General features: G+C 47.1%; 1 protein-coding gene across 1 annotated transcript; it reads right to left on the bottom strand.

Moving 5' to 3' along the window:
* Nucleotides 1-15464: 15464 nt before the first annotated feature.
* Nucleotides 15465-16462, bottom strand: LOC136552912 (uncharacterized). Its single transcript, XM_066544486.1, has one exon. The coding sequence runs from the start codon at nt 16360-16362 to the stop codon at nt 15580-15582; it is 783 nt and encodes a 260-aa protein (XP_066400583.1). The 5' UTR covers nt 16363-16462; the 3' UTR covers nt 15465-15579.
* Between the last annotated feature and the right edge of the window lie 676 nt (nt 16463-17138).

Raw genomic sequence — 17138 nt, 5'->3', positions numbered from 1 at the left:
AAAAAGGAAAAATAGGTGGGCTTTACTACCATTCACGCCTGCGTACTTGACGCTCAATTGGTTGGCATTAATTACGCTGGTGCGATTTGACTATTACTACCGTGAGCATGATTTAGGGGGTGTTTGGTTCGAACTAAAGTTTAGTCTATAATTAGAAGAACTAAATATAAGCTAATTAAAAAACTAATTACACAGGAGTAGACTAATTTACGAGATGAATCTATTAAGCCTAATTAAGTCATCATTAGCACATATTTACTGTAGCATAACATTATCAAATCATGGACTAAATAGGCTTAAAAAATTCGTCTCGTAAATTAGTCATAATCTGTGTAATTAGTTATTTTTTAATCTATATTTAATACTTCATGCATGTGTCCAAACATTCGATGAGACAGGGACTAAAATCAGGACTAAGAAACCAAACACCCCTTTACGTTTGCGGGGGTGAGAATACCTTTGTGGGTCTGACATCGCCGGAGTTGGGCGGAGCTCCGCCGGCGCTCTAAATATTATTTAGAGTGCAGGGTGCTCAATAGTGTGTGTATACACACACTACTTAAAAAACACGTAGAGCTTTCGTAAAAAAAAAAATTGGTGTTCGTGCCTCCGAGTAGGGCCGTATCTGTATCGGCGTCTGCCTCCGTTTCGAGTAAAATCCGAGTATCGGCGTCTGCCTAGGAAAAGGGCAGAGGCGGGCTGCTCTCTCTGTTGGAGGCCTAACAGAAGAGAGAAGAGGGCTCCTGCGCGGGCCTGGAACCGAGATGGGCCGCTGCCTGCCTGCTGCAGTTGGGCCGCGAGCGCCTGGATGGGCTTGGGCTGATGATAGGCCTGGTTTGCCTCTTAGCTGCAGGAAAAAGGAAAAGGGAGGGGGGCAGCGGCCAGCTGCTCGACGAAAAGCTCGGCCGAGCTGTGCAAGAGGCAAGGTGCTCCGGCGATCTCGTGGGTGTGGCACGGCTACGACCGTGGCGGCCAGGCGGTGATGCTTTACCGTGCGCGTGTGGTGTTGGCGTGAGGAACGTGGCACAGGGTGGTCGACGGTGGTGAGCCGAATCGATTGAACGTGTACCTCACTGTGTGTAACCCGTAGATCCGGGTAACATTCCATTCGCCGTGCGCGGTTGCGCTATGACCTCACGGACGCCGGTGTCGAGGCAGCTCCGACTCGGTGGCGAGGTCCAGTGGCCCGGGTGGTGACCTGCAGGGGAGACAGCGGAGTCGGTGGGCCATCCCGTCGCTGGCAGCACGCTTTAGGATCGGATTAGGGTATCTCTGTAGGTGGGTGTGGCGACTCCAGTCAACCTCGTAGTCCGAGCCCTCACCCCCACCTTTCTTTTATGTGTGCTGTGCGACAGGGGCCCTCCAACCGAATTAGGGTTGGGCTCCCCCGATCAGGGAGTAGAGATAGAGCCCAATAGGCCGTTGGGCCTATTGGTGGAGATCAACTAACATTCTCCCTCTTGATCTCATTACATCTTTCACTTTCATATCATTTGCTTTTGTTCATTTCATTACAGATTAGCTAATAGAGCATGTCTCATCGTCACGGTCCATTGCCGATAGACTTAACAGCTACAACTCACTACTCTGTTCTGAAATAGATACTTATCTTTGGGCCTTCTTTTGTCCAGGAATATTTTAGGCTTTTCCTTAAACCCAAGCTAGCTACATGTTCTCTGAACACCATGTCCTCTGAACATGTTGGGTGGTAAGCCTTTTGTAAGCGGATCCGCGAGCATCCTTTCTGTTCTTATATGCTCAAGACTTATGACTTGATCCCGGACTTTATCTTTCACAACATAATACTCTATGTCAATATGTTTGGCAGCACCACTTGACTTATGTTGTGAGCATACTGTACTGCCAGATTATCATCACGGTATTACTTTAAGTGGTCTATAGATGTCGTCAACCACCTTTAAACCGGGTATGAACTTCGTTAGTTAGTTCACCTGCCCGTTGCCTCATAACACGCTACAAACTGTCATATATTGTGGACGATGTAGTGACAGTTTGCTTTGAGTTTTTCCATAAAATAGCTCCTCTTTGCGAGATGATAGAAAATCCATGTCTGGATATGTATTCACTCTCGCATAATCAGAATCTGAATATCCCACCATGTGGAGTGAATCAGATCTTCCATATGTCATCATGAGGCCTTTCGTTCCTTGCAAATAATGCAAGACTTTCTTTACCAATTTCAGTGTTCTATTCCAGAATTGCTCTAGAATCTGCCAAGTAAAACCCGATAATAAATGCAAAGTCAGGGCGCGTACATACTTGAGCATGTTGCAAGCTTCCGACAGCTGAAGCATATGGAACCACTTTCACTTTGTCGATTGAGCTCATATTGGTTCCTAGGGCATTGAAAATCTACATATCTGTCGCCCTTGACTATAGGAGCAGGTGATGGACTACATTTGTGCATACTGAATTTCTTTAAGATCTTTTCCATGTATGCCTTTTGTGACAGTCCTTATACCCTTTTTCTTCTATCTCGGTGAATCTCGATTCCTAGAACGAACGAGGCTTCATCAAGATCTTTCATATCAAATTTCTTTGTCTCCAGTAGTAGACTGACATCACTACTAGCAAGTAAGATATCATCTACATATAGGACAAGGAAGATAAACTTCCCATTCTTAAACTTTGTATTGATACAATTGTCCTCTATATTCTCTTTACTTTGTATAGACACAATTGTCCTCTACATTCTCTTTAAAACCCAAAATTCTTTATTGTGTGATCAAATTTCAAGTACTACTGTCTTGAAGCTTGTTTTAATCCATAAATGGATTTCTTTAGGCGGCATCCCATTCGTTCTTTTCCTTCTATGACAAAACCTTTTAGTTGTGCTATGTAAACATTTTTCTCTAAGTCGCTGTTGAGAAATATCGTCTTTATATCCATATGATGTAATTCTTAATCGTAATATGCCACTAATGCCATTATGATTCTGAAGAAAACTTTACATGGGACTGGAGAAAAAGTCTCATTATAATCAATCCCTTCTATTTGCACAAAGCCTTTTGCCACAAGTCAGGCTTTATATCTCTCTATATTCTCTTGAGAGTCAAGTTTTGTCTTGTAGACCCATTCACAGACTACTGTTTTGGCTCCTTTAGGAATTATTTTCAAATCCCAAATTTTATTGGCATTCAATGATTTCATTTCATCTTTCATGGTCTCAAGCCACTTTGATGACTGATCACTACTCATGGCTTCTTCAAATGAGGCTTTGATAATCCTCCATTTGAAATTCTTTAGTATTGTACACTTCATAATCAGCAAGAATAGCTGTTTTTCTAACTCTTTGAGACCTTCTAGGGGCCTCCACATTTGGCACATCTTCTGTTTGAGGCTGTTGTTGCTCCCCCTCATGTGTGGCAATTGGTTCTATTGGATCCCGAAGAACAGGTTCCTCATTTTCATTCATTGTTGTCACAGGTGGGATAACAACTGGTGCTGGCACCATAGTATCTAGCACTGTCGGTGCAGCTACAGCAGGTAGTGAGAAAATTGGCTCATGAATCATTGGAGTGGGCGCTTACACCCGCTTCACTTCAAGGTCAATTTCTCGAGCTACCATGCTCCCCCTCATCAATTTGTCCTCTAGGAAGACAACTTGTCTCGTTTCCACAAACTTTGTATATCTCTCTAGACAGTAGAAACGAAAACCTTTTGACTTTTCTGTGTAGCCAAATAAATGACAACTTACTGTTTTGGGATATAACTTCCCAATGTTTGGGTTAAACACTTTAGCCTCAGCAGGGCTCCCCCCCACACACGCAAGTGGTTAAGTGAGGGTGTTCTTTCTGTCCACAACTCATACGGTGTTTTGAGCACCGACTTTCTTGATACTCTATTAAGAATATGAATGGAGGTTTTAACGCCTCTATCCACAGGCTCAACTATAAGGTGGAGTAAATTATTATACTGCCCACCATATCCATCAGGATATGATTGATTCTTTTAGCTACTTTATTCTGCTGAGGTTCGCCCGATATAGAATACTGGGTTACTATGCCATTCTTTTAGGGTATGCCGACCGTAGTACTCCACCATGGTCAGACCTGACTGTCTTTAATCTTTAATATCTTAAATTTATCCAATGCTTCTGTTCTTTCTTTGATTGGATAAATATAGTCATAATGGGAGTAATCATCTATGAATATTATGAACGAATCATTACCATTCACACTCTTTACAGAAAACTGACCATAGATGTCCACAGATGTCTGTGTGAATAATCTGTAGAATTCCTGCGCTTCGTTTGTCATCTTTTCTTAATTCTTTTTATATACTTTCCTTTTATGCATTCTCTGTATTGTTCTAAAACTGAGAGCTCTAATGGAGGAAGAATATCATTCTTAACTTGTCTTTCCATTCTCCCCCTCGAAATATGGCCTAAACGATAGTGCCATAATTTCGACAACACATTGTGAGCTCTCTTATGCCACTATTTCTAGAGTAACACTCTGTCACCAGCTGCTTTATCAGCTGAGTAGCATATTTCTTTGAAGTGTCAGTGAACTGACTCTTTATTCTATTGAGGTACTTGGTGACCGTGTCACATTCTAGGATTAAGCCCACAATTGCAGGTTTAATCATGTTCTTTATCACAGCCAAATATTTCTCGTTGGCAGTGACCCACTTTCTATGCTCAAAAGCCATAGGATATCTTTTGGGATTCAAAATCCTTTTCTTTAGTTGCCCAAATGGCATTATTCTCTTTTGTCTCCCTCACTGGTGCCACAATCTCAGTGGAACACGGTGAGGTGACTACCCAGTCCATCTTAGACAAGATGAAAACCAGGTCAAAACTTTTCTTAACATAAAAACAACACCATTTGCATGCCTTGATTACAACGTTGGTCAAAATCAAAACATACAATTATTCTTACTAATTCTACATCACCGTTGGGCAGAAATAGAATTAATGCATAAATCTTTAACTTTCACAACTATTCTTATACACTAATTCTACATCACCGTTGGGCAGAAGTAGAATTAATGCATAAATCACTAAAATTAATATCTGTTCTTATACACTAATTCTACATCACCGTTGGGCAGAAGTAGAATTAATGCATAAATCATTAACATTACGATATTGTTATTAACAACGTTGGTCAGAAAACAACAACATCATAATCATATCTAAACTCTTTTTCTCCAATTAAATACCACATTGGTTCAAAATAACTGGAGAATCAATAATTTCTTTAGCAGCGGAAAAACTTTCTTTTTCTCCAATTAAATACAGCATTGGTTCAAAATAACTGGAGAATAAACAACTTTTCTTTAGCTATGGAAAAATTCTCTTTTCCTTGAATTTTACCCACAGGAAAAATTGTATTTTCGATTTCCTTTAATCCATTAATCAATTTCCAGGAAATAAAGATTTACTAGAAAAACTTTTCTTTTTCTCCAGTTAAATATCACGTCGTTTCAAAATCACTGGAGAATATCCTTTTTCTTTAGCAGCGGAAAAACTTTACATCAATTTCTTGAATTTTACCCACAGGATAAAATTACTTTTTCTATTTTTCTTTTGAGCCATTTTACATTTTCAATTTTCCAGAAAAAGGAAAAAAGAAAACTGGGCTCTTGCTCTTTACTGTTTCAGCCTAAAACGGCCCACGGCCCACAGCCCACACGCCCTTCCCGCGCGCTCCCCCGCGCCCAGGCCGCAACCTGGGCCTGGGCCGGGAATTCGGCCTGGCGCGCGCACCCGTCTGGGCTGAAAGCTGGCCCGATCAATCGGTGCCCTTGATTCCAATCAGACGGCCGAGCGGGCGTTTCGGTCGGTCAAAACCCCAGCACCGCTTGGCTCATCGCAACCCTAGCTTCATTCGCCCCTTGCCCTTCTCTCTCTTCGCTCGCCGCTCTCTCTTCTCTCTACCTCAGCGCAGCCGCAGCCACTGAGAGGACACCGAGCGGGAGTGAGCAGCGAGCCACGGCGCCATCGCCAGCCCCCTCGCCGGCGCGCGTGCTCCCCGACGGGTGAGCACGCCGCCGTCGAGTGGCCTGGCCGCGGCGCCCTCTTGACCGAGCCCGGCGAGCAACTGCCCCCGCTCGGCACTTCTTCTCCCGCGCCGGCGAAGGGACGGTTCGCCCGGTGATTAGGGTTTGGATTTTTCTCTTCTTTTCTCTAATTTGCTGTTCTTCCTTTTCTTTTCTTTGACATCCGAATGGATCTAGGGTTAGGTTCTCCTTTCTTTTCTTTGACATCCGAATGGATCTAGGGTTAGGTTCTTCTCTTCTTTGGATTTTTCTTTTCTTTTCCTTTTCGGAGTTCATCCGAATGGTTTTCATCTTTTTCTTTCTCCATGCGAGTTAGGGTTAGGTTCAGTTGAACCCATCTTTTTCTCTTTGTTCTTTTTATTTTCGCTTGAATTTTTCGAACAGATTATCCCCGTTCTAGGGTTAGGGTTTCGGCTCTGTGAGCCTAGGGCCCTATTTCTTCTCTGATCCGAATGGATCTGTTCTTTTCTTTACTTTTGTCGTGCGCCGTCGAACGGTGCGGCTCCTTTCCCCCACGCGCGGTGGCGGTGATGACCGGTAGACCGTGAGCCGGTCTCTCTTTCTTTTTGCTTTTACCCGATTAGGGTTAGGGTTACACACTTGTAACCTGTCGCTTTGATACCAATGTTAGAATCGATTGAATGTGTACCTCACTGTGTGTAACCCGTAGATCCGGGTAACATTCCATTCGCCGTGCGCGGTTGCGCTGTGACCTCACGGACGCCGGTGTCGAGGCAGCTCCGACTCGGTGGCGAGGTCCAGTGGCCCGGGTGGTGACCTGCAGGGGAGACGGCGGAGTCGGTGGGCCATCCCGTCGCTGGCAGCACGCTTTAGGATCGGATTAGGGTATCTCTGTAGGTGGGTGTGGCGGCTCCAGTTAACCTCGTAGTCCGAGCCCTCACCCCCACCTTTCTTTTATGTGTGCTGTGCGACAGGGGCCCTCCAACCGAATTAGGGTTGTGCTCCCCCGATCAGGGAGTAGAGATAGGACCTAATAGGCCGTTGGGCCTATTGGTGGAGATCAACTAACAAGCCGGTGCCCGGATAGTGGCGTGCTGAAGCACGGCCGCGCGGCAGATCATGGCCGTGCGCATCTGTGGCAAGCACGCGGCGGTGGCATTCTCGCGCGCTCGCGCGCCGGCGTGCAGGTTCGTGACGTTACTGTGACGGCGTCCGTATGGGGCTGTGTCTGCGAGGCCGTGTCAAGGCGGGTGACAAGGCAAAAGGGCGTGGCCTTGCGGTGTTCCCTGGGCGACGGCGACAGGGCAACGTGCTCGTGCCGGTGGCCGGGCGGGCGGACTGCAAAGCAGTTGCTTAGCCGCTACTGTGCTGCGCTGTGTGGTTGGCGCTCCGTGTTCCTCAAAGGCGTCAGCTCTGGGTGGAACGGCGTGTTGGTGCGGCGGACAGACGTGGGTGCTGGCGGGGAGCTCGCCGCGGTAGCAGCCAGGGGCTTCGGGTCAGGGACAGAGAGGCAAGGTAGTAGCAGACAAGGTATAGCCGCCCGGTGGGCGCTTCGACGAAAAGCCCGAACGGCTCGTCGGACAGGCACGCAGCACGGCTTTGATCTGGGCGCGTGGAGAGGCTGCGCAAAGGCAGCGCAGGCAAGGGGGCGCTGATCCCGGCTCAAAGGAAGGGGCTTGGGAACGTGTGTGTCCGCGTGTGTCAAGTGCGGGTGCGATGGCATTCTTTCTGGCCGAGCGAGTGCCAGCGGCCGGCGGTGGCGATCCGGAGTCTCTGCAGAAGGGCCGAGGAAGCGGCTCGAAGCCTCCGAGTATATCGCAGTATCTGTATCGGCGTCTGCCTCCGTTCCGAGTATATCCGTATCCGTATCCATATCCGTATCCGTATCGGTGGAAACTGCAGGCTCCTCGGCTCCATACCAAAAGCGCTGTTATATACACGTTCCGGTGATACACATCGGTTTCGAATCGTGCGCCTCCCAGTTGGAATATAGCTTGCCGTGCAGGACCGTAGCGGCCAGCCGCCGCCGCCCGTCATCATTGGATCGACAAAAATCTAATCCACGGCAAGTTTCATTATCAACCAGCTTTGGTAGTCATTAGTAGAATACCGAGTATTCCCCTAATTTGTTTGGAGCACTTCAAATGAAACAGGTCTTAGTCATGTCCTTTTTTATATGTCACTCATATGCACTTTTGATTCTAAACTTGGCTGAAACTGGCGGCTGAATTGTTGTGAGAGAAAAACACTGTTCCAGCTGAAAAAAGAAGCTAAACAAGCCGAATATGGGGTAAACCGAACAGGGCCATAAGGACTCTCTTTATGTGTTTTTATAGATTCTCTCCTACATAGAACCTATTCAAAATCAAGGACATGCTTGTTTAACACCATTCAAAGATTTAACAAACCCAATCATCTCTTATATCTCCTACATCTCCTATAACTTAAAAATAATAAACATAAGATAATTTTTTTGGCGCGACAATTTTTTTGGGTTCACCTCCCCTCTCCCCCTGCGATCTCCGCCTCCGCCTCCGCCCGCGCCGGAATCGTCGCATCGCTCTAAAGGAAAGCCGCAATCATCGCACCCCCCGTGCGATGGATCCACGGCCCACGGCTGAGCCCTGCTCCATGCCCTCGCGCATGCGGCGGCGGCGGCGGCGGCGGCGGCGGTGATGTTCTGGCTAGCCTGGGGTCGCGCCCGCTAGGTCCAACATGACATCATGAACGAGGGGAACGATCTCCCACAGTTCGCTCGGGCTAGCCAGAACATCGCTACCGCCGCCGCCGCACGCGCCGAGGGCGCTACCGCCGCCGCAAGCCTCGCAGGCTGACGCACTAGATTTTTTTTTAATTTTAACACTTTTTGGAAACTAATTTTAAATCTAACATGGTCGGGTTTTTTTTAAACTAACACTTTTGGTCGCGCCTATTGCCCTGGCGTGGCCAAATGCCTGTGTCGCGCCATTCATGGTGGCGCGGCAGTGGGCTGACGTGGCGGCGACCGGAATCGCTGACCGGTGATGTGGCAGGGCCACCAATCTTGGTGCGGCACTGTCGTGCCCTGATCCGTGGCGTGGCAGAGCTGAATAAAACCCTCGACGCGTCCCGCGTCTGCCACCGTTGCCCGAGCAGCGCAGCAAGGACGCCTGGCCGCTATGCCCGCATCCGCCCACGCCAGCCAGCCCGCCGCCGAGCACGGCACGGCCGCCGCGCCCGCACGCTGGTGCGCCACCTCCTCCGGCCACGCACGGCGGCTGCCCGCCGAGGCCTGCGCCTCCCAGCCCGATCTAACGCGCTGCAGCAAGGTACTCCCCTAATATAGTTAGTATAGTTAATAAAGTTAGTAAAATTATTAAAGTATAGTTAGTATAGTTAGTAAAGATAGTTAGTTTAGTTAGTACAGTTATTGAGTCTAGTTATATATTGGATTTAGTCTAATTAGTTGTTGTAGTTAGACTTGTATAGATATTAATATTAGATTAGTTAGTATAGTTATAGTTAGAATATGTATTAATATTTTTATGGACATTACGTACGACGATTTCGACAACTTGATGAAGTTTCTTGAAATATTTTTGCAGATGGATTGTTGTGTTAGAGTTTTGTATAGAGGAAGTGTTAGGAGAGAAGATGGTATGTTTGAGGATATGGAAGAAGAATTAGAATAGTTTGATGAACCTCCTAGCTTCAACAACCTTTGTGTCCGTTTGAATGCAAAGTTTGACGGTGATTTCACACTGAAGAGGAGGTTTGATACTGGGAAGACTAGGGCACATTATGTCCTCATGCCCTTGCGTGACCCTGCTCACTGGTCCCGCTACACTAGGGTTCTCCAAGGTTCCAATGTGCCCATGGCTGAGGTGGTGGTGGAGAATGGGTACAGGATGTATGGTGTTCAGGACGACCCGTCCATTGATGGTTTTGGAGGCAATGACCAAGAATTAGGGGGTCGAAGGGGAAGCAACTCAGGATAACATGGATTTGGACGGTCAGTTGACGCAGGAGCAGTTTCATTCAACTGCAGTGGTTGTATAAGAATGACTTCGATGTGAATGATTTTGAACGGGAAGAGGAGGAGCAGGAGGAGGAGGACAGGATCAGTGATGTAGTTAGCAGTGATGGTATGTGACAAGGTAAAGGCTCTATATTGTGTACGTATAGAGCACTAGTTCAAGGAGACAAAGAGAGAACTAGATAAGATGGCAAATGCAGCGGGAAAGGCCTGGTTAGAGGCGCAGATAGAACAGAAGGCTCAGTGGGCGTTAGCATATGATGAGGGGGGGTTTTAGGTATGGCATCATGACCACTAACTCCTCGGAGTTCTTCAACCGTGTATTCACTGAAGTTCGATCGTTGCCTGCGTCTAGAATTGTTGAGTTCTTCTTTCATAAGTGCAACGAATATTTTGTGAAGAGGTGGGAACTTGCGCAGAGGAATATAGCTGAGCAGGGGCATTTTGGAAAGGCCAGAGCTGAACATTTGAAGAAGACCGAGGAATTGGCCAAGCAGCACACCGTCGAGCCGTATGGACCCCGCCGCCATATCTTTAGTGTATGAGGCAAGGGTGGCACAAGCTTGGGCGGCGAACGTTATGGTGGACAAAATTACTGAGTTGATCTTGAAAAGATAGAGTGCAGTTGCAACGTCCCTCAGATCATGCATGCCCTTTGCTCTCATATGATCATGGCCTACAGGGTTCGTGGGTACAACTATGAGGATCTGCCATATATGTCACCCTTGTATCTCCATTCGAACACCGTTAGTATTTAGGAGATGAGCTTCGAGTCATACCTTGACCCGATACAGTGACCACCTTATAATGATTATGACTACGTGCCATATCTGGATCTAATGAAGGTAGGGAAGGGTAGGAGGAAGAAGAAGCGACTCAAGGGGGACATAGACGCTATGAGAGCGTGCGACAAAGACATGTACGGTGGGGGAGACTGCAACGAGACCCGTGGCAGGAATCTTTGCTCTATTTGCAAACAATCTGGTCACAAGGCTAGCCGGCATATAAGACAAGGGCAGCAGATAATTTCATATTGTGTTCGTATTGCATAACAAGTAGTTCAAATTTTGCAATGCTACATAATGTTAATCTGAATATTGTTAATTTGAATACTCTAACCATTTGTTTATCAATTTGTAACAGGATGGCCCCTCCCACACCGCACCAGCTGTACCCCCTTCTTGAGGTGGAGTACGACGACCCCCTTCTTTCACCGGACGACGAGGTTTCCAAGAGGCGTTCGAGGGATCCTTACATTCCTAGAACTTAGTTCATTACGTCGAACTTATGTCGAACGAATATTATCGTCGAAAACTTGTAGACTCATAAACCAATGAAAATGTTATGTGGCAACTTGTTGTCCATTTATTTGCTTCATGTTCGTTTCAACTTGCGCACGGTCGTGGCAGCACTTGTACAACACCGACAACAACTCAATTGAAGCTGGATGTTGCCTATCCGACAATTATAGCAACAAAAAAATACATGGTAAACATACTTCTAACTAAATAATTAACCTTAACATTGACAAAATCAAACTAATATCTTCCTTCAAACCGTATACCATAGTTCCTAAACATAATTTTTCTCCTAACCTTAACTCACATTCATAATATCCTATCCACCATTCAAACGAAAATAAAATTTGTGTCATTACCTTGAACGAGAACGAGGAGGGAGGGAGGCGGTCGGGGAATGGAAGGGAAGGGAGGGAGACGGCAATGGAGGGCCGGGCGGGGGTCGGGCTACCGGCGTTCGTGGTGTGGGGATGGGGATGGGGAGTGACACGTGCCACGGTGGCCCATGGGATCCAGCGGGTCGCATGGTGGGTGGGGGCGGTGATTGCGGCTTTCCGTTTTTTTGAGCAACTTGCTCACGGATGGGAGGCGGGGATCGCAGGGGGAGGGGTGGACCGACGGAGCGACGATTGTCGCACGAAACGATGGTCTTACTTTCTTTCTTTTTAGTTGTAGTAGGAGAGGAGATACCATCAACAATGGGACCACGCCATGCAACCTTTACAGCAATTTCACTTTGATTTTTAAAAGACTTTTGTAGTAGTTGAAGTTGAAATGTATATTTTTGTGATAGATGAAAGGATGAAAGCATCATTGAGGGGGTAACTTATGTACTACTACCGCTACTGATATCACATGCTTGGCGCTCACCAACAAAAAAAATGTACGTCATGCGCGTGTCAACACTATTGCGTGTGGGTGAGCTTGTCCCTCTTCAAGTGAGTTTAGCAGTGTCGGCCTCAAAACTGTAGATGACAAGTTTTTCGGTTTAGGCCTCAAAATCAGGGAGTGACAAATCGGTGAACAAGTGGCGGCATCGAATCTTGCATCGAGGTGAAGCAAAGTCTTGAAGGCACTAGGACCATCGGATGCATGAGGAAAGATTTGGACAGTTTTGCCACTTGGGTCATGTATCCAACACATAATAAGTACTAGGGTTAGTTTAGTAATCAGTCATGAGTCATGGGCTCATGGCACTATATATTAGATACGGCTGGTGGTAGAGGTATCCCTTTGAACATTAATTTCATTTGCTCTAGGTTTAGCCAAGTGCTTATTAGAGAGAGACTAGGGTACAGAGAGCTCTGGGTTGTACACATGTTTTTGAGTGTTTTGGTACCCTTAGAATTTGTTAAATTTGTGGCTCGAAGCCCAACACTTATCTTCAAAATTTCAACTATAACCTCAAGAAGTTGATTTTTAGCCTAGCAGTCGAGAAAGTTCAGCAGTTATGCACGGAACTGCATGCCTGCCTCCTATTCCTTTGGCCTAGGCGTGTAACTATCACTTTAAATCGAATGCCGCTTTTGCCTTTGACTCGAATCCATTGCTACCTCTGCTCCTGTCTCTGCCCCTACCTCTGCCTCTGCCTCTCTACCCCTGCATGTGCCTTTGCCTCGGCCCCATCTGCCTTGTCTGATTTCCTCCGATCCAAAGAACGTTTCTGCTCTTACTTCTTCTTCTTTAATTGCATTGATTAAGATTTGTTTTGATATTGTTGTAATCTAATAGCCTGTTGATACCCCGTCTGGTCCTCCGGTCTAGCATTCTATCTATTTTCTATATGTGTACAAAAAGACAGTGAATCCCATAATAGGTTACTTCCAGGCTATAAACCAAACAAAATAAGCCAATAGAGTACGGCCAGTAGAAACAACAATAGCAGTAGGGCCAACACTTCTATTTAGAACTAAAACTACTTCCTGGAGATGATGTGGACCCTCATGTTAACCTCCCTTCCTTCTTCTTTAGTTCCAACACAAATATATCTTGTCACGAGCAAATCTTGCCTGGCCTCCTACAAGACCACCGTCTTTTACTGTTACCGCAGACCGACATTTTGGTCTCCCATGTCTTTCTTATGTAATGGCACGGTTTGCGCTCTATGTGGAAGATGTGGAGCAACAAACTCTGACCCAAATTCCTGGTGGATTACAGACAGAATGTTGGAAACATGTTACAATGATAGGTTGATAATCTTAGCAATTGAAACAAAACAATTTGTAGCATTAAAACTGGTGGCCTCTATATAGTTGATTGTTTCAAAAAAAAGAAGTTTCTATGATAAAATAACAAATGGTTTATTAGATGGAAAGAACCATAGTGTAAAGAAATATACAATTCAACGGAAGAAAGAAAACGCACTATCAAACTGCCATGAGTGGCATCAACATTGCTCTTTTTCATTACTACAACAAAAATGGGGACTTCGGACTCAATGGATCGCTCTCTCTCTTCAACCACCCTCTTTTGGGATTGAAATAGATTTGTCTTAAATGATACGATGTAAGGAGGTTTAGAGGACCACCAGAGTCGCTCTCCACAGATTCATGCGAAGTTTCACAATAGTATAAGATCCTTAGTAGAAAGATCTAAATTGTCAACGGCACGGCTTTTAGAGCCATACCTGTATTCGCACATGATTTGCAAGCCATCTTGATCTAAATCCGCAAGTGCATACACTGGAACAATTATGTTGTCACATAACTTGCGTACAGTGGCACGTACTGCCAGTGGGGTATTCCCTTCCGGTGATTATAACACACTTATGTCTAGTGTGGTAATACCTTTGAAGACATTTTCTTTCTCTACGACCAATGAAAATATGATTTCACCTGATAATATCCTCCTTGGATGTGTAGTCAATGTGGTCTTTCTTACCTATCGAAAGTATGACAGGGTCGGTGAAGAGCCGGATGACGCAAAGAGTCCATCCTCCTTGGGCGACTACCAAATGCGGGCCGACATGGTTGGAGCAAAAAGCCACCACATCCATTGGCATCGCTACCTCGGCCGACCACGTCTCCTGCCCGTCCTCAGGATCCTTTGGCGCCTCTGTCCGAGCCGTCGAATCCTAGGGCCTTGCACCACGTCGGGTATGACCCACCGGTGCATAGGTATCTCCGGGACCCCCTGATCTAACGGCTGGGATGCGGCATCACAGATGGAACCAACTGATAGTTTGATGGACCATTGTAATGGTTGAAAACGCTAAGACCAAGATCAATAATAGAGTCAAGTGCTGGGCTATAAGTCAAGTTATAAGAGCTAAACTATACGACAGTTAGTCTTTTATTTGTTTACAAACCATTTTATTATTATATGTCTGTTTTTATTCTCTTTTCTATTTCTCCTCACATACATGGGACTCACGGCTGCCTATGCTTTCGTGCCCAGCTTATTACTTGTGTGAGAGCTAAGCTCCCCTCTCTCTCCTCTCTCCTTCATATCATCATTTGCTTGGCTATAAGCCAATTATTATATTTGCTCTAATAGTCCTTCATATCATCATTTGCTTGGTTATAAGCCAATTATTATACTTGCTCTAATAGTCTGAAATTGCTTTGTGGTACTGACAAAGTGTGGCAGACAACATTTATTGATAGCAGGTACAGTGTGGAAAGGGATACCTCTTTGTTCCAAAATAAATGTATATATCGCTTTCCAAAAAGAAGTCAAATTTCTTAAAATTTAATCTAAATTATATAAAAAAATATAATCATATTTATGATGTATAATAGTATCATTTAAATTAAACATGAGTATACTTTCGTAACGAACTTATTTATAATATAAATGTTGATATTATTATTTTCTATATTTCTAATCAAACTAAAAAATTGACTTCACGAGAAGCTAAAAACAAATAACTCGAAAAGCGAGATGTGCATTTATTTGATACGAAAAAAGTTCAAAAGATTGATGATAATATCACGTTATACCACGTTTGTTTGTAAGTTGTTATACCACGTTTGTTTGCAAGTTGTTCGTTAAACAAGTTTGTTATACCACGTTTGTTTGCAAGTTGTTCGTTAAACAAGTTAGGAAAGGAAATCTGCCGAACACTCGTTCAAAGTTAATTATGGTTAAAATAAAATGTCATAATTCTAAAAAGTTTTGTAATACTTTTAGTTGAAATGTAAACTTTTGTGATAGATGAAGGATGAAAGCCCTATTGAGGGGGTGACTAGTTCTGTACTAGTGCTACCGGTCTACCGCTGCTGAAACAACTGTACAACGTGCGCGTCAAAACACTGCTTCTGCGTGAGCCCTCTTAGCTCAGCTGCCCCAGCAGGGTTTGCCGCTCCCAGCAGCGTCCTTCCCCAGCTCGCGGCGCGCCAGCATCTGGGCGAGCGCGCGGGAGTGCGGCCACTCGGGGTTCCCGCGCGCCGCGGCCTCCCTGAACATGGCCTCGGCGCGCGCCAGCGAGTCGTCCACCGTGTCCTCCACCATCCGGCCTGGCACGTCCGCGTACCGGTCCGTGGCGCTGCCGTCGGTGGCGCGCGTGATGGGCTTCCTTGTGTCAGCGAACTCCACCTCCGCCAGCGGCGACGGCTTGTGCGTCCGGTAGTACTCCCTGTCGTCCTCCCTCACCTTGCGCGCCGCGGACTCGGGGCGCGTCGCCGCCTCGCGCGGGTCCCGCTCCCGCTCCCGCGACGAGGAGGAGGACACCCGCCGCTTCTGCGTGAACAACGCACCTGCCGTCGGGTCCGCGAGCTCATGTTCGGACCCGGCCAGTGGCGGCTTCTTCCCCGATGGCGCGAACGGCGGGACGCGCTCCGCCGCCGCCTCCGCGTGCCCCATCGTCGCTGCCGCTTTTCCCACCGGGTGCTTGCCAACGCGGCCCCCAGCGCCAGTGGCCTCCTCAGCGCCGGAGAACCTGGGCGGCCGGTCCATGTAGTCGTCGCTCGGAGCGTCGCCGGAGTGCACGGCGGGGTCGCCCGCGCCCTCGGCTTCCGTCGAGACGGACAGGAGGCGGCGGCGCGCGGCGGCCAGGAGGCCGTCCCTGGTGGTGGCCGGCGGCTTCGTGACCACCAGGCGGAGTGCTCGTGCCGTTGCCATCGTATCCTAGCTCCACTCCTTCGATGATGATGATGATGATGATGGCGATGGATGTCTAGTTGCTTTGGCTGTCTGCTGGCAAGACTAGCTCTTGGATGGATCAGCTCGGTGGCTACTGACTGATGATGACTCTAGGTTTTATATATATAATAGTCATAGCCGGCGGCGAGAAGAGTGTGGAGAGGTCTGCCGGAGCGGGAGAGTTGTGGACGCGTGGAGGTCGCGAATGAGGTGGAAGACACGAGTCTTCCGCGGAGAAAGACGCGCCATTTTCATCCGGAACGTTCGAGGCGGTGGCTGGCGGCAATGAGGGCGATGTGGGCCGGCATGACTAGTAAAACTGGGCCTGTAAAGTGGTCTTGGGCTGATAACGCATCTAGTATTTGGAACGGGCCTTGTTTGCAGTAGATGCGATGCGGGCTAAACGGCCGGCAGCCTGGCACGGAGGTGTCCCGGAAGAGACCAGCCAACAACACATGCACGCACGTTACGCGTGGCCACTGCTGCCCCCCCCACACCACACCCACACCGTCGTCACATCCACCGATGCGAACCAACAGTGCAGTACGGATGGCGTGCTCAGTGCCGTTGCTTTCCGTTTCAGCCGCACTGCATGCCTCTTGCATCGACTGCTGCGCCGTTGCGATCGGAGTCGAGCTGCAGGATGCGACGCGATTGGCAACGAGCTAGGTTAACGCATCGGACGATGACAGCACACAGGGACTGCCCGATGGATGCGCAGGCCGGTCGATCGGTCGGTGCTTTCTGTTGGAATT

The sequence above is a fragment of the Miscanthus floridulus genome, chromosome 4 (genome assembly GCF_019320115.1).
Source record: "Miscanthus floridulus cultivar M001 chromosome 4, ASM1932011v1, whole genome shotgun sequence".
NCBI classification, from domain to species: Eukaryota; Viridiplantae; Streptophyta; class Magnoliopsida; order Poales; family Poaceae; genus Miscanthus; species Miscanthus floridulus.
Note: the sequence above shows the minus strand (reverse complement) of the source record. Positions and strands in the feature narration are given on the sequence as shown.